The 21,411-nt window shown below is 37.4% G+C and overlaps 1 protein-coding gene across 10 annotated transcripts in view; it reads right to left on the bottom strand.

Moving 5' to 3' along the window:
- LOC131349118 (adhesion G protein-coupled receptor L3-like) overlaps nucleotides 1-21,411 on the bottom strand; it is a 296,639-nt gene that overhangs the window by 126,515 nt on the left and 148,713 nt on the right. For all 10 annotated transcript variants that reach the window (XM_058384515.1, XM_058384522.1, XM_058384514.1 and 7 more), the window contains exon 5: nucleotides 8,861-8,970. In XM_058384515.1, coding sequence (XP_058240498.1) covers nucleotides 8,861-8,970 — 110 coding nt within the window. The remainder of the gene's footprint in view (nucleotides 1-8,860; nucleotides 8,971-21,411) is intronic.

Here is a 21,411-nt window from a genome sequence, read left to right on the forward strand (position 1 = left end):
GGAAAGAAAGAAAGAAAGAAAGAAAGAGAGAAAGAAAAAGAAAGAAAGAAAGAAAGAAAGAAAGAAAGAGAAAGAAAGAAAGAAAGAAAGAAAGAAAGAAAGAAAGAAAGAAAGAAAGAAAGAAAGAAAGAAAGAAAGAAAGAAAGAAAGGGAAGGGAAGGAAAACAAATGAAAGGAAAAAAAGAAAGAAGAGAGAATGCAATAAAAAGGAGAAGACAGAAGCAGAGAGAAGGCAAAAGAAGAAAAATGAATGGACAAAAAAGATGAGAAAGATCAAAGTGGCCGAAAACATGTCCCCGGTATGAAACTTCTTCTAGGGGAAATAACTGCACTGATTCGAAGACATTTATATACAGCACTCATCTCAGATAACTGGCTAGCTTGTAGCACACGAAAGACAGACATGGACGAACATCATGCTCATTTATTTCTCCGCTTTGTAGCTTGAAAGCGCGGGAATCAAAGAGAGAGATCCCACTTCTGGGGTTAGTCCAATGCAGCGACTCTAACCATGCTCATGCCACAGCTTCAAAGACACACAAACTCCCTAAAAGGAAACAGCAAAGCTCACAGAGGTCTGAAACCGACAAAATGACCACTAACCAGTGAAACAGGACGAGAAGCCAATAATGCAGCTCAGCCACTGCAGCGTGTCGTCCAGCACTAACCCTGGTCTATGCACAAGATGGCCATCACACGGATGCTGTAATCATTTGTTGTGTGAACTTCCTCAGAACGTTTAGAACTTACGGACTTACGCGTCTTCACTGGAAACACACGATAATTTAAAATAACAGTAAAAGGTAGGTATAGTTTGCGAATGGAATTCTTACTGCTGATTGGACGAGACATCTATCACTCAAGATATACAGGAAGTCCAGCAGGCTGCGGCAGTAGAAAGTTGATTGGTGTGTATATGAACACAGCTCTGCTCTACAGCGCTCCTTACATCCTTTAATCTGAAATGGTTTAGTCTTCGAAACATTCCTGCCTTCTTCAGGTGTGTTTTTAGAGATCGCAAACTAACCTTTATGCCATGATACGCTATCAGTATATCCACAGTCACAGTATATGAACATCCTTCCTCAAAGTAGCACTGAATGAATTCCATTTTATTATAAAAATAAATATTTATGTTTGTTATTTTCTCTAAAAGATTTAAAGTTGCACTATTGGAAAAAATGGTTTAAAGTGAAGGCAGAACTCCAGACATGTACAAGAAATAAAGTTAGATTACACAATTTCCTACGTCTTCGTATATCTTGAGTGACAGATGTCTCGTCCAATCAGCAGTAAGAATTCCATTCACAAGCTATACCGAATTTCTCTGGTTTATCTGAATTGTCCCTGTGTTTCTGGTTTCAGTATTTTGTTTTCAAATTTATTATTTTGTTTTCTGATTTTTTTTGTTTGTTTTCTGATTTGTTATTTTGTTTTCTATTTTTTATTTTGTATTTTGAGTTATTATTTTGTTTTCAATTTTTTTCTTTTCTGATATTTTATTTGTTTTCTGATTTATTATTTTCTTCTCTAATATTTTCTTTTCTGATTATTTATTTTGTTTTCTATTTTTTTTTCTTTTTTGATTTTTTATTTTGATTTCTGTCTTATTATATTGTTTTCTATTTTTTTTCTTTTCTGATTTTGTATTTTGTTTTCTGATTTTTTTATTTTGTTTTCTGATTTATTATTTTGATTTCTATTTTTTTATTTTGTTTTCTGATTTACTATTTTATATTCAGTTTTTTTTATTTTGTTTTGTGATTTGTTATTTTGTTTTCTGATTTATTATTTTGTTTTCTGATTTATTATTTTTGTTTTCTGATTTATTATTTTGTTTTCTGATTTGTTATTTTGTTTTCTGATTTATTATTTTGTTTTCTGATTTGTTATTTTGTTTTCTGATTTATTATTTTGTTTTCTGATTTGTTATTTTGTTTTCTGATTTGTTATTTTGTTTTCTGATTTATTATTTTGTTTTCTGATTTATTATTTTGTTTTCTGATTTATTATTTTGTTTTCTGATTTATTATTTTGTTTTCTGATTTGTTATTTTGTTTTCTGATTTATTATTTTGTTTTCTGATTTGTCATTTTGTTTTCTGATTTGTTATTTTGTTTTCTGATTTGTTATTTTGTTTTCTGATTTGTTATTTTCTTTTGCACCTCTCGACCACCATAGAGTTCGTCCTTAAACAAATGCAAATGTTTCCAAAGAATCCAGAGTTTTATGAATTTGATTTCACAAACAAATCCTTGCATGAGAAATCAATTCCGCTAATAGCGTGAAAATCGTCTTGGCTGCGTTCTAAATGAGATCTTTATTGCGACTCATCCCTGAAATCACCCCCGCATGAGCGACACCTGACCACGACGAACCCCCGCCAAGCCCCGGTTCCACTCCCGCCTGATCGGCACACACAGCTGCACACACTCTCACAATCACATTAACCCTGATCAACACATTCACCGCATCACTTCCTGGACCTTCTCTGATTGGATATGATTAACGAGCGCTGGTTGTGAATGGCAGGTCGTTGTGGTAACGAGGAGTTCACAGTCACGGGTGGAGCACAGGTGCTGTTTGTTAAAGAAAAACAAGGAGTGTGATGGGACAGAGAGAGAGAGAGGGAGAGAGAGAGAGAAAGAGGGAGAGAGAGTGGGGTGGTAAAGTTAAGAGAAGAAGTAAAGAGAGAGTGAAGAGTCTGATAAAAAGAAACAGAAAAAAAGGAAAAGAGGACAGCAGGGAGAGAGATGAAATGAAAGTGTAGGAGAAAGAAAAGTGGAAACCAGAAACCAAGAGAAAAGAAATGGAGAGTGGGAATAAAGAAAGAAAGAAAGAAAGAAAGAAAGAAAGAAAGAAAGAAAGAAAGAAAGAAAGAAAGAAAGAAAGAAAGAAAGAAAGAAAGAAAGAAAGAAAGAAAGAAAGAAAGAAAGAAAGAAAGAAAGAAATGGCACGAACATCTGAGTTCTGGAAAAGAAAGGAAGAGGAAACAGTAGAAGTGAGAAAGGATTAAGGGAAGAGAGCAGGAGGAAAAAAACAGAGATGAGAAATAAAGATGCGGAGAAATAGAGGGAGTGAGAGAGAGAGAGAGAGAGAGAGAGAGAGAGGGAGGAGGCTAGAGGAAGATAGAGTCTGGAGAATGAGATCACGTCTGATCCCTCTAGAGAATGAGAGAAACAGAAAGAAAGAAAGAAAGAAAGAAAGAAAGAAAGAAAGAAAGAAAGAAAGAAAGAAAGAAAGAAAGAAAGAAAGATGGATGGATGGATGGATGGAAAAGAACAGACAAAAGGAGATAGATAGATAGATAGATAGATAGATAGATAGATAGATAGATAGATAGATAGATAGATAGATAGATAGATAGATAGATAGATAGATAGATAGATAGATAAAAGGAGAGCGAGAGAGAGAAAAAGAGAGAGAGAGAGAGAGAGAGAGAGAGAGAGATAGATGGAGAAGGAGAAGGAGTGGAAAGCAGCAGGTGCAGTAGAATCTGCCAAAACAATCATGGCTTCCCGTGTCCCGCTCATAAAACTGGTTAATGCTGTGCAGCCCGCTGTCTCCGTCCCTCTCCCTGCAGGACAACACACACACACACACACACACACACACACACACGGAGGCAGGAGCCGTAATAGAGGCAGGGCGGCGCTTATTTCACCCAGGCAGCAGAGCATGGCCGTCGCGGCTAAATGGAAATCAAAGACTAATCACGTCGACCTGCGGCATACAAAACAGGCCAAGGGACCTACGCTACACCACGGCTACATTCTCTCTTTCTCTCTCTCTCTCTCTCTCTCTCTCTCTCTCTCTCATTTTGCTGTGCTTGCTCTCTGAGGCTGCACAAACCGGAAAACAAAAGAGGGCTCCCCAAAATTCACAGTTAGCGTTAATTAGCGGTGCTTCAGACAAAGCCTTTCAGAATTAATTAGTAGAAGTCAGCATATTTCCAAACACATGGCTCTAATTGCATGTGTGTGTGTGCGCGTGTGTGTTAGATTGTGGTGTGAAAATCAGTGGGCTGGATGTGTCCTGACCCCCTGGTCTAAGCGCAGTCGCAGACAGCCGGGTTTGGAAAACCACAGGGACGAGCGGGCGGCCATATTGGCTCAGTCGGAGTCAAGGTCGCAAAACTCAGAGTCAGTGTAATAAGTCATCGTAAAGCCGATGCTCCATGGCATAAATCACAACGACGGTGCGGTCGAGCCCACTGTGCCATGGTCACCTGGTCACTATAAAAATAATGCTCACAACTGGGTGACACACATGCACACACACACACACCTGCACAAATGGTGAGTTTGTGTGTGAGGCTAGGAGACTACTGGGTTGCCTGAATAGAACATTAGTTAGACTAACATGGCTTCTAGGCATGTGTGTGTGTGTGTGATTTCTTGAATTATGGCATCAGACGATCATCAACATTCAACAGCTTTCCAGAATGTTCTATTTCAAATTATTTGCTTGCAGCTGAGTGCAAAAGTTTTCACACCCTGAGGACAAACTGAAAATGGCTTTCAGTTAAAGTGAAAAGAAAGAAAGAAAGAAAGAAAGAAAGAAAGAAAGAAAGAAAGAAAGAAAGAAAGAATTCTTATTTTCGATTGTTGTTTTGTTGATTTGTTGCTACTTGGATTTATGTTTATTAACAACAATATCCAAAACTGATAAAAGACAATTCATATTCATATGAATCTGTTCTTGATTGGCTGAATTTTAAATAATAATAATAATAATAATAATAATAATAATAATAATAATAATAATAATAATAATAATAATAATAATAATAGTAGTATTTGTTTGATATTTTTTATATTATTTATTATTTGATTTATTATATACATCTTTCTATTTATTTTACTATGTATACAAATTTTTAGTGTTTTATATTGCATTTTATTTATATTTTTGGTTTCTTTTTTTGTTTGTTTGTTTTTTACTAGTTTGTACGATTCCCTAAATTAAACTTAAACATGGCATGGAAGAATTTTGGAAGATTTTTTTATCCACATGAACATGTTAGTAACTGTCTCATAAGTCCACAGGTAATATGTTTTCAAATATCTCATCATTTTGACACTTTATTTCAAGATATTGATTCCATCCATCCATCCATCCCATCCCACTTATCCTACACAGTGTCACAAGAAACCTTAAGTCTATCCTAAGAGATTCAGGGCACAAGATGAGGGACACCCTGGACACGAAGCCAACCCATCACCAAACCAATTCACACACTACGGACAATTTAGAGAAGCCAATCAGCACATAGTGCATGTCTTTGGATCTTTTTTTTTGGACTTTGAGGAGGAAATCATAGTACATATGAACTCCATTCACACTGAGCAGTGGCTGGATTCGAACCTCAAACCCATTGGTGCTAACCATTAAGAAACTGTGTCCCCATTATCAAGATTAAGAAATTATTACATAAAATAAGTATAGTATATTTAAGTAAATAGTATTTTTTTATCTTATTTCAATGTGATTACTAACACTATAATTATCTCGTTATCTCATCCTTATCTCATTATTATCTCAACATATCTCGTTTTCACTTTAAGACCTTATTATCTATTAGTTTGTGTAATCAACTAAAAAAAACCCCAAAATCTATTAATATATCTACTAAATAGTAACAAAAAACGAGTCACCAAAAATGAGATACTATCTTGAAAATAACAAGCTGTTTAGTTAGAACAATAACATCATGATATAAGTCACAATAATGACCTAGCACTTTTTTCTAACTTCATAGCAATTTTTTTTTTTTAATACACACACACCAGCCACCAGCTGTTGCTTTGGTCTCAGCTCCCACCAGGAAAGGCTAGATAAAAGGGGGGAAAAAAAAGTAATGCCCCCCTACTGTCCTTCAAATTCCTCATACACCAGAGTCTCTGTCTTTGAAGGGTGCTGAAACTTGTGATTTCTTTTTTTTCCTAGCACCTTTCCCACTGACAGGAAGATGGAGGACCGGACTTGTCACTAAGTTGAAAGCTACTTTCTTCTTGTTACTTGCGCCGGATGGCTGCACTCCTTATTACACACTGCCATCATATACGACTTCTAGAAAAAATTCCAGACACTAATTACCCCAGCGCCAAGCCCCTCCCCTTTGCCCTGAGACCACCTGCGACTTAATTACCTCCAGAAAGCAAACATGTCTGTCTCTCCATCTCTCGACCGTTCCACCTGTCTGTCTTTCTCGAGCTCTACTTTACCATCCTTCCGTCCCTGATCGCTCTTCACTGTCTCCGTACTGATTCGGTGAGACAGTCTGAAACACAAGGACACTTTAGCAACTGGTGTCTCAGCGGGGGATGTGAGAATTCACGGCTAGGACCCTCTTTCCTGTTTTAATTGATCGGTTTATTAATTAATTCCATTCCTGTCGGAGGAAGCGAGCATTTAAAACTGACGTCCTTCATATATTCGAGGAGACAGGAAATAATAGCTGAGGACAGGAGATGGTTATATTCGATTAGAGTCTGATTTTTAATTATACCAACTGGTTCATTAGAAATCCCTTTATAAGGAGGAGGAGCTGCTTTTCTGCTCAGCACGGCTGTAAAGAGTGGTTATTAAGGTAACCGTAGCTGCTTCTCACTGGACATTATTATTTTTTGTTAAAATTCCCAGGAGGAAAAACCCAGGAGATGATCAGATTCTCAAACACCTACACCGGATAGTCTGGCACTAACGTCCATGCCACGTCTGCAGGCAAGGGATCGTGAGAAAAGGCTTAATAAAATATCAAAAGCAAAGCGAAATAAATGCGATGCAGCATCTCACAGTCACAGTGGTCCAAATGCTCGAGATCTGATTACACACTGTGCAAGTTCCCTCGCTTTAGAAATTCCAGCATCGGTCAGTATTGTATTAAAGCTAGTAGGTGGTGTAGTGTAGTGTTTTGTGATTGGTTGTTCCGGCCAGAGAAATAAACCTCTCTCACCTGGTCCCTGAAGATAACATTATGGAAAATCTATCACAGCCAAGCGTGCTATCCTTCCAGATCTGGCAACTTAGTCATTTTGACACACTATAGCACTTAGCTACTTTATCATATAGATCCGCTTAGGGGGCCGTACACACACACACACACACACACACACACACAGAAACTACAAAATGAGAATTTATGGGTTTGAAATCAAGGGAGATAATTTTATCTTATGAAATATGAGGTTTGAAATAAACCAAGAGAAAACTAGACCTTGCTTAAGAGCTTTGTTTTAGATGAGCACTCTGTGTGTGTGTGTGTGTGTGTGTGTAGGACTGAAAAAATTAAACATTGTAAATCGGATACCACCTTTTAGTATTCATTATTTAATATTGATATTGATTAATGTTTGACTTAAAGGAGATAAGGTTACATAACACCTCCATTAGCGCTTCATAACAACTGACACAAGAATACAATAGGGTATGTTTTTTTGCTTTGATCACATCAGATCAAATCAGCCAGCCTGGGAATTGTTATAACACATGACAGAACCACATCACTTGATTTACAAGCCAGTTAATTAGGGCAAATGTTTATAACTGTTCATAAGCTGCTCATAACAATTGTCATGAACATACCCTACGGTTAATTAGAGTTTTTTCCAGTGTTTGACATGTCATGTGATCAAGTCATAGTCAATTGTTATTAACTTTTTATACAAGGCTGCCTGGGAGGTGTCATAACTCAACCTTATGCCAAGTAAAGTCAGTGTCACTATGTACTATGTCAGCTTATGTCAGCTTTTTATTGTAAGTTTTTACTAAGTGATTTTTAATACTATTTATATGATATCATTTTACTTAGGTCATAAGGCTGAATGATACCTTCATAGGCTGTTCATAACAACTGGGAAATCATCAAAAGTGTCCTGACATTCATTTCACTCAGGTGTGAATGATATGAAATGAAGAAATCATTATGTCAGCTGACGCATATTGGAATAAGTGTTATAAATGTTTACCAAGGGTTATGTCACTTGTTCTGAAAGGTTTATTAAGGTTCCATGCAGCTCTATGGACAGTACCCTTAAGCAAAATGTTATCAGTAAGACTATATTAAGACTATATGTAGAATAACATGAATAGGTTTATTACCTGCTATAATGCATTATTCACATTGTTATAATTATTAATGAAAATGCATTACAGTGTATAGCAATGTTTATAATGCATTTATAAACTGTTAGGCAAAAGAATTATACACATCAATACTAAAAAAAGTATGTATATCATTATAATTATGGTGTTATAACGTTATAAGCACTACATTTAACAATTCCTAACGCAACAATAAATACTGATATAAGGTGTAATGTATTTTAATAAATAATTGAGGATTATTAAAAAATGTACGTGTTAACAATGTGTATAATACCTTATGAATGCTTTATAACACGTTATGTTCATAATATGTTCATAAGCTTCAGAGAAAGTGTGTATATATCTTTGATATATATTGAATTTTAAAAATGTCCTTAATTCATACCAAATTATCTTGTGTATGATATTAAAAATAAATAAATAAAATAAATGAATAAATAGAGGAAAATAAATAAATAATGAATAAATAATAAATAAATAAATAATAAAAACAAATAAATAAATAAACAAAAACAAATAAATAAATAAAATAAATGAATGAATAAATAAATAAATTCTTAGCCTTTGGACACAAACTGTGATTTCAGTATTTGGCAAAATAATCCTTATTTTCAGTTTACTATGCAGCATATGCATAGGTATTGATTGCATAGAACATTTGCCTGCATAGAACATTAGTTAGACTAACATGGCTTCTAGGCATGTGTGTGTGTGTGTGTGTGTGTACTGCGAGACAAAAGGTTATACTTACTGTATGGCACACACTCGTACTGAACTTCCAAATACTTGTAGGTTCCTGGGCAGGGGTCTGGGAATGCATCAGGCCCAGCTACGACTGCACACTGTGTCCTGTTATTACATCTAGAAGAAGAAGAAGAAGAAGAAGAAGAAAAACGAAAACGTTAATCATTTTTAGATGATAATCATCAAACCACTGAATATGTGAACCAGAAATCCTCCATCGACACCCAGCTTGTCTTTCTCTATTAAACCCCTCTTTATAAAGGTGAAGAAGACAAAAAGACAATCAGGATCTGATTCACAACTTCAATATAGCAAGGAGAGATTCAACCGTGATTAATAAAGAAATATCCCAGTGGCTCAAAGTCATAATAATGTCACTGCTTCATATCCCATTATACGCACACACACACATGCGCATACACACACACGCATACACACACACACACACACACATACACACACACCTTGAGTCATTACTGAGTGAATGACTAGTTAGTATGAAGCTAATGAAGGGGAAGAAATGGGCCGGGTGTGTGCTGGATGGACGCTGATGGTGTGAATGTCAGCAGTAAAAGCAGTGGTTTGAGAAAAAGGAAGATGGCGTGATGGAGATAATTTCTGCCACGAGGGCCAGAGTTTGCTTTGGATATGAAAGTGTGACCAAATCACAGGAAGGACTGAAGCAGCCATGTGCAAAATCCTACTAATCGTGCCTCACTGCCTACATATTACTCTCTCTCTCTCACACACACACACACACACACGCACACAGCAGCCTTTAACATCACCATGCTTTCCTTTTCCTATTAAAAAGTAACGTAACTGATTAGAATTTAATTATTATATACACAAAAATGACCATATTTTTACTAATATGATAATGATGTTCATAGGGCTACATAACACCTTCATAAGCTCTGTGTGACAACAGACACTAACCCAAAAAGAGATTATTTATTGTGTGATATTCCACGTTGTCAAATTACACAGCTGGCATAACACAGTCTTATACCGAAACTCCATGTCACTTGAATTAGGTCTTATGTCAAAATGGCACCAAAGGAAGAGTTATAAAGGTGTTACGTAATGCACATCATCCATGTAAACATTATAGCTTTATTCTTTGTTTGTTTTTCTGATATGGTCTGTTTACTTGGTGACACTTTGCTTAAGCATGATGTTCATAAGGCTATATAATGCCTTCGTAGGGTGTTCGTGTCAACTGACATAAAAATTAACTTATGTTAACCAAGGGATAAAACAAGCTAAAAAAAAAAAACTTGGCAATTCCACTTGGCATCAAATACAGAGCTTATAAAGGTGTAATATAGCTGACATTACCCTTGAGTAAAGTGTTACTATATAAACACCAACATGTCGTTATTTCATGTATTCTTTTATCACTGTAATGGCAGATGAACCACATACATGGATAAAAAAGTGGAAAAAATGTTTTCCCTCCAACACCGTATCCCTTTCGTGTTTGATTCTGACTGATTAAAACTGGACGCTGCTACCGGCTGTGCAGGTCATAAACCTGCTTGACCACATCTCATAGCTCGCATACGCCAGCTCCTCATCCCAGGCAGCCGTTCCAAGGTCACTGAAGGTCACGACGGCCCAGTTTGCAGCCCCTCGCCGTACTATTAAAGAGTTCCTGTGCACTTTAATTGGCATTGATTGCAGAGAGGTGATCAATGAGCTGTGGAGTGAACGAGGAAGATGAGTCTCACAGGAGACACGGCTTTAATGAGATGTGGGACGGAGCCCATCACCGCGAGTACTTTATGAGATCACGAGCAGGCTGTCAGTCCGAATCACAGCAGGTGCTTATAGTCGAGCGGACACATGCTTAAGCACAGACAGAAAACCAGACAAAACATGCATGTGTGTAGACAAACTTTGAATCAAAGCATTATGTTTACAGTTCACTGAAATGTCACTCACAGAAAGGTCAAAGCGCTCGCTCTCTCTCTCTCTCTCTCTCTCACTCTCTCTCTCTCTAAACAGCCGCGTGTGTGTGTGTGTTTCATCCCTGCTGGCCCATACAAGTTGTGCTAGAAGATCCTCAATCATCCTCCCCATAGGGGACACTGCAACAGCAGCACCACTAAGAAAAAAAAAAAAGTGAAGCCAAAATTGTGCGTTCTTTTATTTTTTTTCTTCCCCCTCACACTACTGTCTCAGTGTACTCCATACTAAACACACACTCAATCATATAAGTGTAGCTAAGACAACTACATAGGAGATGTGTTACAGTTAAGCATAAAAGTCCTTAGGAAAAACAAGAAGCAAAAAAAGATGAATAATGCGCCTCTATTTTACAATTTATCTTCGAAGAAGTTCAATTCCAAGAAACTCAAATTTCTGTGTAACTTGCAACACGAGAGAAAAAATCAAAAAAGAAAATAATCGGCAGGAAAAAAATAGTTTTTAAGAGGAACTTTTGCCAAGATTTCTGCAGTGTCTAGAACGGGGATGTCAAGGAGAACTGACTGGAAGGTTTGAAAGCTGAAAATATATATATATATATAAAAAAAGAAAAGGTTGGTGGCAGGTTTGAAAGCAATAGGTGGGCGTAGAAAGACATTTTGAAAGAGATCACATTGAAAGAGGTAGAGCTTGATTTTATGTTGTTAACAGTATGTTTTATTAGATAATAAAAAGGCAATTTCAGAACCAAACATTACACCAACACATTAAATGGCTTCTTTTTTTTGCAATAAATTATATTTTTCTATTTCCTGTAGGTGTACAAACTTCTGTTACTGGGGTAAATGTAAGCAGCTAATACAAAACTAAAATTATTAAAAGGTAAAAGATGGTGCGGGTGGGAACATTTCATAAAGTGTTTATGATTATTTGGGATTTTCACACACAATTATATCTAGATTTTATTTAAAATGGTGCCAGAATAAACAACAAAAAAAAGTGTCCAGTTCCTCAAGAGGAAACACCATGTCCAGTGAGGTCAGAGGTGATGGTCAGACTGGTTGAAGGTGACAAGAAGGCTATGGTAACTTATAAAATAATCACTCTATACAATTGTGTTGAGCAGAAAAGCATCTCAAAGTGCAAAATATATATATAAATAATCTCAAACCGCAGGGTCCAGGAACATTAATGTGAGACTACAGCAGGCAAAGACTGTACAGTTTAGGATTTGGGGGGTGGGGGGGCATATTTTGTGATATATATGATTAAAGAATATATTTTTATTTATATAAAATGTGAAAAAGATTTTGACTGAATCAGTCAATCCCACGAACCAATATTTTTCCGTTTAGCATTGAAAAATAAAAAATAAAATAAAATAAAAATTATAGTAATTAAAAAAAAAAAGAATAAAAAATCCTGGAAGGTCATTCAAATAAAGAATTAAATATCTAAAAGTGAATAAAATCATCAACACTCTAGGCTAGAAAACTATTAACCTTAATTGAAATGATTCAACCCGCTTATGTTTTGTTATTTCGGCTGAATATATTCACTGCTGAAATGGTCAATGGTTCCCTAATCAAGATCTTTTTTTATTTATTTTTTTTATTCCTTTTACTCAACAGTAAAAATCCGTGGAGTCTTTTGTGTGTAATTCATAATGTATTTTGCTCCTGGACACACCACAGACCCAATTGGTTAACAAATCATGCACCATTATTCCACAAAGGCAGGTTTTTGTAAGGGATCAGTCTACAGACTTAATTGAGCCTTTTACCAAAAAATGCTCTGTGAAGATTTTATTGGATTAGGAGTCCTAATGAAGCAATCTCTGTCTTCATATATACACTCACAGTCCCAGATTCCTAATTTCAACAGCCAATTAGTAATAAATTACGTTTTAAGTGCACTGTTAAACATCTGATCTCCAGATTACTGCGAAGACAATGGGTTCCCTTTTGAGTCTGGTGTCTCTCAAGGCTTTCCTTCCCCGTCGTGTCATCTCAGGGAGTTATTCGTTTCGATGTCGCCTGTGGCTTGCTCATTAGGGATCTAAATCCATATCCGGATTCTTTTTGAAGCTGCTTTACGTCGATGTCTATTGCTTAAAACTAAAAATGAATGAACTGACACCTTGAAATCAACATTTTATGAGTGACGGCTTGAAATGTATGTATCACCTTTAAAACCTACTACTATAAAACTGCCATTTTATGTCTCATAAGGATCATGACCAGGATGAAAAGAGGCACCTTTGCTATTCAGTGTTCTGACCTAGCTGGATTTTTCAGCATTAATGTAGCCAAAAAGCAATGAGTGATATCTGTATTTCAATCCAAATCTGTTTCTTTAAAATACTCTAGTAGTACTAAAAATCGCTAGTAGTGCCAATCATACCTGCACACCATGACTTCCTATTGTCTTTCAGAATGATACAAAAATGCCCGTGAAGCTCAAATACCGTAAACATAAAAAGAGCAAAGGAGCGGCCATCTTGTAATTGTTCCTCAGCGTAGTATGAAATCATTCAAGGGGATAGTAATGAACACAAAATCTAAAAATGAAGACTTTTGCTTCCATATATATACGAAAAATGATGTATTTAGCGAAAAAGAATTTGTTTCCACCCTAGAAGCTATGGTTTGTAAATTAAATATAATATCATTTAGCGCATTAGCACTTTAATGAGTATATCAGAAAATAAATACTTCCATCTTATTCAAGTTGAAGACCAGGTGAAGTCTCAGATTTGTGCACTTCGAGATACTTTTCTGCTCCCCACGGTTGTTCCGAGTGCTTACTTAAGTTAATATAGCTGTTCTGACATCTTCTGAACATTTCATTCTGCCTAAAGAACTGCAGTTGACTTTTTCTACTGTTAGTATAAACCCGAGAGACTGTTGTACGTTAAAATCTCAAGAGAACGACTGTTTCTAAAACACTCGAAGCAGCCATCTGGCACCAACAACGATGTTTTTATGCATTGCAATGTTAACTCATGAATGGCTGATTGGATAGACTTTCCAAGTAATTGGTACGTTCCAAGATTTTTGGATGAAGAAGCTTTAAAAAGACACAGAGGATGTTTTAGCTAGTGACTGTGAGGATCGATTCGTGTGTGCTTAAGGGATTTCTTCCCCAAGACATGCGTTGTAGGCTGAGTGCCATCTTTAAATTGTCCATAATGTGTGAATGTGTGTGATTGTGCCCTTTGATCGGTTGGCACCCTGTCCAAGATGCCCCCTGTGTAATGCCTCGAGTCTCCTTTGATACTGTCGACTCCCTGTTACCCTATGTAGGATAGGTATGGATAGGTTGCATACAATTAATTATTTTTGCTAACTAGCTGCTGATAAATATCTATAGAAAGCAGCAACTTTAGTCAAAGGAGTCTTTTCCACTATGTTGACAAGTAAAGTCATAATCCACCATTGGACACTTAATATACTTTATTGTTAGCTCAGGAATTGAGTCAGGTGTGTTAGGTTTGGAGTGAAAAACGCAAAATTGCACACAGAGCCGAGCCCTCAGGACTGCTGGAAGGAACCCGATGTGTTCTGTGTTTTAACAGCAGGCGTGGGATGAAAAGAATTCAATTTAAGCAAATCAGTGTGTGAGCGTAGGCACAATTAAAGCAGTACATCAACATGATCACAACGGCACACGGCTCTACCACAGCTTTGATTTGATTTGTATAAAAATGGAAATGAAGGGATTAATTGACTTATGATGGAAAATGTGGTAGCGATCCTCTTTAAGGGTTCTGAAGGGAAACGTTTCGTGTGCGGGGGAAAAAAAAAAAAAAACGTGTGCTGTTTCAGTGAGGTAAAACATCCTGTGAAAATTCCTTTTAACTCACGGTTAGGTCACGTTCAGGTCATGTTTCCGCTTCCCTTTACTCTGTTTACGACCACCTCGAAGTTGTGTTAGAGAGCGGACGTTAAAACACAACCTTTCTGCGTCTGTTGAGTGTCAAATGCTTTCAGGGATTGGGGGGAAAAAATCTTTGTAGGAAACACTTGGCATGTATAATACAGAACAGAACAGGAACGGAGGAAGATGGTGTGGATGTTTGTGTTCGCTTAGCTAGTTATGTATTATGTTAGGATGCTATAATTTAGTCTTGCTAATTCCCGTCAATGGGTGGAGCTAACTCTCCACCCATCACATGGCAGGATGTAGGGGTGGGGCAAACACATGCTTACTCTGACACATGGAAAATCAGTAATGTGAAAGCTCTGTGGATTGGGAAGCACTGGAACTGGGTTGTGATTCCCATGAATGTGAACACAACTTCATGCTTGTTCAGGTTGTGGTTGTAAACCACCTGACCTTCATATCAAAGAATTGCTCATGATACACTACATTGTTTTGGGACGTTTGCCTTTACATGCGCATGAATTTAATGTAGTTATGGCCCGCCCTTTGCAGCTTTCCACATAGTTTAGGAGTGTGTTTATGGGAATTTTTGACCATTCCTCTAGAAGCGCATTTGTGAGGTCAGGCACTGATGTTGGATGAGAAGGCCTGGCTCACCACTCTAATTCATCCCAAAGGTGTTCTATCAGGTTAAGGTCAAGTTCCTCCACACCAAAATCGCTCATCCATGTCTTTATGGACCTTGCTTTGTGCACATGTTGGAACAGGAAGAGGCCCCAAACTGTTCCTAACAAATTTGGGAGCATGAAAATGTCCAAAATGTCTTGGTATACTGAAGCATTAAGAGTTCCTTTCACTGGAACTAAGGGGTCAAGCCCAAGCATTGTAAAACAACACCTGATTTCAATGATTGGAGGGGTGTCCCAAAACGTTTGGCAACAGTGTACATCACAGAGCAGTAAAAGACGTAAGGAAAAGCGTTATCCGCCGTCTTCCCCATACATGAGCTTGTGCTTGACAGAAAGAGTATGCTCCTTCTAGAAGACTTGAACTTGGACAATTTTGCTTTCTTGACTCCTGGCTATGGATATTTGTGACATCATCAGGATTCGAACCCCTTACTAATCGTCCCCTTTAGGTTTGACATGCCTCACTTTGACATTATAGACTCCATATAGTCAAGTAAGATTTCGAGACAAGCTTTCACTTAAGTCTTCTGATTTATTCCTTAGCACATTATCACCTTATTGTCATTGTTATGATTCACGACACAATCATATCCTTCTACAAAATGCTCTCTAGTTCTAAAATTTAAATTCGTAATTCGCACCGTATGAGCAGATTACTGACCTCGATTCGAAGTGTGTTTATTAGATTTGGTGATACGCGCTAATCCGATTTCAAACATCGCACTGCGCTGTTTACTTGAGCACTAGAATACAGCCGGCACACGCTGCGATCTGATAGTGATCAGATTATTACTGTGCGTGTGCTAGGCACTCTTTTTGGAGGACTAACAAATGGAGAGAAAAACAAAACACCCTGCGTGAGGTGTTATTTCGCCGTGGCTTTTATGGATCAGCAGGAGCTAGATGGAGGAGCTCGACAATAAACAGTCAATGCTACAACAAAGCATGACTAATACACAGTGTTCCTTTTCACGGGCAGTTCTGAAAGTAAACAGGGCACTTTAAAGGAAAAATATAACCATTATTTCAACACGCGCACAAACACACACACACACACACATAACTCTATTAAAATATGCTCTTGTCTTACAATAAATTTTCATTGCTAACTTTTAGGATGCAAAATATAAGATCAATAGCTGTATTTAAAAAAAACTACTGTGTGTGTGTGTATGTGTGTGTGTAGTATAGGTATGCAATGTGGTTTGAGGTATGTGGCACTTGGGAATCTTCTGTATATAAAGATTATGAAGCAAGAGAGAGAGAGAGAGAGAGAGAGAGAGGGAGAGGGAGAGAGAGAGAGAGATAGAGAGAGAGCATGTATGTGTGAGTGAGAGAGAGAGAGAGAGAGAGAGAGAGACAGAGAGACAGAGAGAAAGAGAGAACACGTATGTGCACATGTGTGTGCAAGAGAGAGAGAAAGAGAGAGAATATCTGATGGACAGGTCGATATCCTCCAAACCATTATGGTTTAGTGATTGCTGTGCGCAGTACGTGTGTGTGTGTGTGTGTGTGTGTGTGTCTTCATTCATTATGGCTCTCTGCTGAGAGACTGAGCATCTATCTTCTGCAGCCAGAACTGTCACCTACTGCCAAATCAGTGGCTCTCGCTCCCACACACACACACACTTCTCCTGCAGTTCGAACACAATATCCAACATATACATTAATGCACGTTGGAATCTTTTCATTAGTCCAATTTGAACATGCCCATTTGTTAGTGTCATTACGGTAGACCAGTTATTCCAGCAATTACAGTACACACAGAGTGAAATCTCTGTAATGCTCTTCTGTAATTATCACCTGAACAAAATCACACTTCACACACAATATTTCCTGATTACAGTTTTAACTGGAAAGATCTCAAGGGACGAGAACCTCAGAGCAACGCGAGCATCCACGATCACCTGGTGTACCAACATCAACTGAGGAAACACACACACATACACACACACACACGTACACACACACACGTACACACACTTACATGTACCTACAATTACTGTAATTCTCTACCATTTCTGCCAGGTAGAACCTAGCCCAGTGTTTTGCCAGAACCTTGATGTTTGAAGCTGTACATCACTCCATTTTCAAGTTCAGCTGTACAGAGCACAAAGACAATGATTACAGACAGGAAATGAGTCCTTGCATGTAAACATCTTTACTTCAAGAGTGCACCTGTTCAAATGATTTGTTTATTCAGTCTTAGAATAATAAAATTCTTCTTCTTCTCCTTTCCTTCCTCCTCCCTCAGATCGCTACCCGAAGTCATCACGGGTGACCAGTTGACCATATGACCACACCGTCTTCATGCTGGAATCAAACCGAATCAATTTAGGTAGAAGTTTTGCTTTTGCGAGCAGGAAGGAAAAAAGAAACATCTACCAGGAGTTCTCTCTATCTCTACCGGAATTAGAAGTCGAAGTTTATCACGACTCTAACGAGAGATCCTCATCTCAGGGTTTGTTTTGCGTGTAGATTGATAATTGACTGTCCTCTTTCTACCGTTGACGCATTTTCCCAGCTCGGGGATTTGAGAATGCAAATACAGCAAAGTTTCGGCTTGATTAAACCAAAAACAAGAAGAAGAAGAAGAAAAGAAAAAAACGGGAGGAGTTTTCAATCTGTTTTGAACACTGCAGGATTTTATTTTTGCCTCCGCATTGCTGACAGCGTTCAAAGAAAAGCAGATGCTGTGAAGACAAACATCAGCAGCTTCGTACTTTTCCGAGTTGGGGAAAGGGCGTGGAGAAACGATATGTTTGCTGAGACAACACAAAGTTCAAAGGTCTTGTTTTTTTTACTTACAGTCCTCAAGACATGAATGTAACGATAATGCAAGCATCAATAAAACAAATATGTAATGTATTCAGATGATAATGTAGTTATAATTACTACAAGATAGCTTCATTACGCTTCGTCAACGAACATGTTTCGCCTTTCGGATTGGGAGTTCTGCGCATATATCCTAGTTTCTGAATAAAAGTAAAACTGTTTCTTTGTTTCATTAATTGGGCAGAACTTTCAGATATCACATACAGTATAAACTCAACCATCATCTAAAAATAAATGTGTAATCTCAGTATGAAGCACAACTAACACGACCAAGTTCACTTTTTCAAAACATTTTTTAACCCTGGTTACAAGCATGCGGCTTGCACGATTAGTTCTGTATCAAAGAAGTCTAAAAAATTGGAGTACTCTTCTAACAGGAACCAAACGAAGCAAAGAAAAGAAGAACTGACCATTCTGTTAGCCATAACAGAACTCTTTATCATTGACAAAAGAATATCCATCCATCAATCCATCCATCCATCCATCTATCCACAGGGTCACTGGGAACCTGGAGTCCATCCCAAGGTATTTGGGACACAAAGCAGGACACGGTGCTGAATTATCAATTTAGAGATACCAATCAACCTACAACTCATGTCTTTGGACTGGGAGAGGAAACATGGAAACCCCTGAAGAACAGGAAGAACATCCAAACGCCATACACACCTTTACAGCATAGTATGAAAAAGATATATTTTATCTTTTATACCTTTTTTTTTTTTTTTTTTGGCCTTGTCGTTCCAATACTTTTACACGGACATTGTACATACAGTATTGTGCAATTAATGTACGCCACACTTACTTGTATTAGAACGAAAATACAACACATAACGATGAGTGCGTGTAAATTTGGATATGTACACTATATTGCCAAAAGTTTCAGGACATCTGCCTTTACATGCACATGAATGTAATATGGAGTTCCCCCGCCCTTTGCAGCTATAACAGCTTCAACCCTTTTGGGAAGGCTTTCCCAAAAGTGTGTTTATGGGAATTTTTGACCATTCCTCTAGAAGCGCATTTGTGAGGTGAGGCACTGATGTTGGACGTGAAGGTCTGGCTCACGGTCTCCACTCTAATTCATCCCAAAGGTGTTCTATCGGGTTGAGATCAGGACTCTGGGCAGGCCAGTCAAGTTCCTCCTCATCCATTTCTTTATGGACTTCCAGTCAAGTTGGAACAGGAAGGGGTCATCCCCAAACTGTTCCCACAAAGTTGGGAGCATGAAATTGTCCAAAATGTCTTGGTATGCTGAAGCATTAAGAGTTCCTTTCACTGGAACTAAGAGGTCAAGCCCAACCCCTAAAAAACAACACTTGAATTCAATGATTTGGAGGGGTGTCCCAAAATTTTTAGCCAATATAGTGTAGATCAATAAAAAAAAATAAAACTAAGCATTTGGAATAAGTCAGGATTTTGTTTTTTTGTTTTTTTTTTTCCTTTTTAGTTGCCAAAATGCGTTACAAATTTCACATTTACAAAACACTTCACACTGTTAGCACACTGCTCTATGCGGACCAAACTGTAAATACATTGTTTTCTTGTTTTGACACAAAACGTGTTTAGCGAACCCAGTCTTCTTGCATATAATTGTCGCTTGGTTTCTACCACCAGCCAAACAAGGTAGCCCAATTTGCAAATGTTTCTAAATTCTGTTTGTGTCAACACTGTTTACGTTACAATAGGACCGTACCCGTACACACAGACTAATTTCATTGGATGATTTCTATAGACTCTGGAACATGGGGCATGGAAGAAAAAAAAAAAACCCATTTACTTTATTTTGCAACCTTTCACTGGACTGAATTCAGATGATGGGGATTAAAATGTGATGTAAATAACTGACTGTAAGCATGAGGACCCTATAAACAGGACCTCACTTGTCTCATGAGGACATTTGGTCCTCATAAATCCTTCATTATGAGAACGTGTGTCTGAGTGTGTGTGTGTGAGTGAGTAAGTGAGAGCGAGAGAGAGAGAGAGAGAGAGAGAGATGGAGATGGATAATTATTAAAGAAATATATTGTGCCACTGTTTTCCCCTAAAAGCCAGACAGAAATGTGATTAAACTAGTCGTAATGCCTTTGCATTCTGACATCATAACAAAACATCAAACATGTATTCAACACAATGTCTGCTGTATTATTATGCTTAATATAATTCCACTCTATGTACATATGCGAGCGCCATATACACACCCACATATCAGACTTCCTATTTCCTAATGGTGTTCTGAGGCAAAGGTTATTTGAACGGATCATAGCAGGGGCTTTAGAGCGAGGAAAAAAAATATGAATATTGTTTGGGCAGTCTGAAAGGCAGATAATATTGTATTGGAAAAGCAAATATTTCCATCGGGGATTTATCTATAGCTTACTATAATGCCTAGAAGACCAACACATGTCATACTGTGGTTCATAAAATGTGGCATGATAAGAAATGGCTAGCGAAACAGACAAACAAACTAACTAGCTAATTAATGAATTAATAACTTCATAAATAAATGAATAAACTAACTAACTAACTTTAGGAAATATTTGCTTTTCATGATGATACATTTTTTTTTCATGATTTATATTTTAGAACAATTTTAATTTAGAAACTAATTTTTATTCTAATTTTACATTTTTATTTTAAAAATAAAACAATTTTAATTTAGAAACAATTTTTAAAATGAAATGCATTTTTTAACATTAAAAAATAGAAAAAAAAGGATAAATAAATATAAAAAGTACATAAATTCAACACCAAATCAGCTGCTTGCGGTTGATTTAGTAAAAAAAAATAAATAAAAAATCTCCAAAAACAGTAGTGACACAATTTATCAATGTCAATATCAATGTTATACTGTTAGCTGTCACTGTGTGCACGCGAGTGTCTCAGCTTTAGCACTCCTCTAGTTTCTAGCGCTGATTAGAAGCGATGTTGCTAATACGTTCCTTTTTTTTTCCCCCCGCAGCCCTGTTTTCTACACTTAAGCCTTTGTAATTATACTCTTCCGAGAGCTCCATCCGAGCCCATCGAAACGCCGCTCTTCAATCAGGAGTCAACGTGCGAGCGACATTTTCTGAACAGCGGTTTGTAATTGTGAGGAGAGAGCTTGCGAGTCTAAAGCAGGTTCTCATTAAACAAACATGGTTTGGCGTCTGCAGCATGGAGGAGGGGAGGCGAACGGAATGATTTGATTTGGTAATAAAAAGACAGCTCTCTTTGTTTG

The sequence above is a fragment of the Hemibagrus wyckioides genome, linkage group LG29 (genome assembly GCF_019097595.1).
Source record: "Hemibagrus wyckioides isolate EC202008001 linkage group LG29, SWU_Hwy_1.0, whole genome shotgun sequence".
Lineage (NCBI taxonomy): Eukaryota > Metazoa > Chordata > Actinopteri > Siluriformes > Bagridae > Hemibagrus > Hemibagrus wyckioides.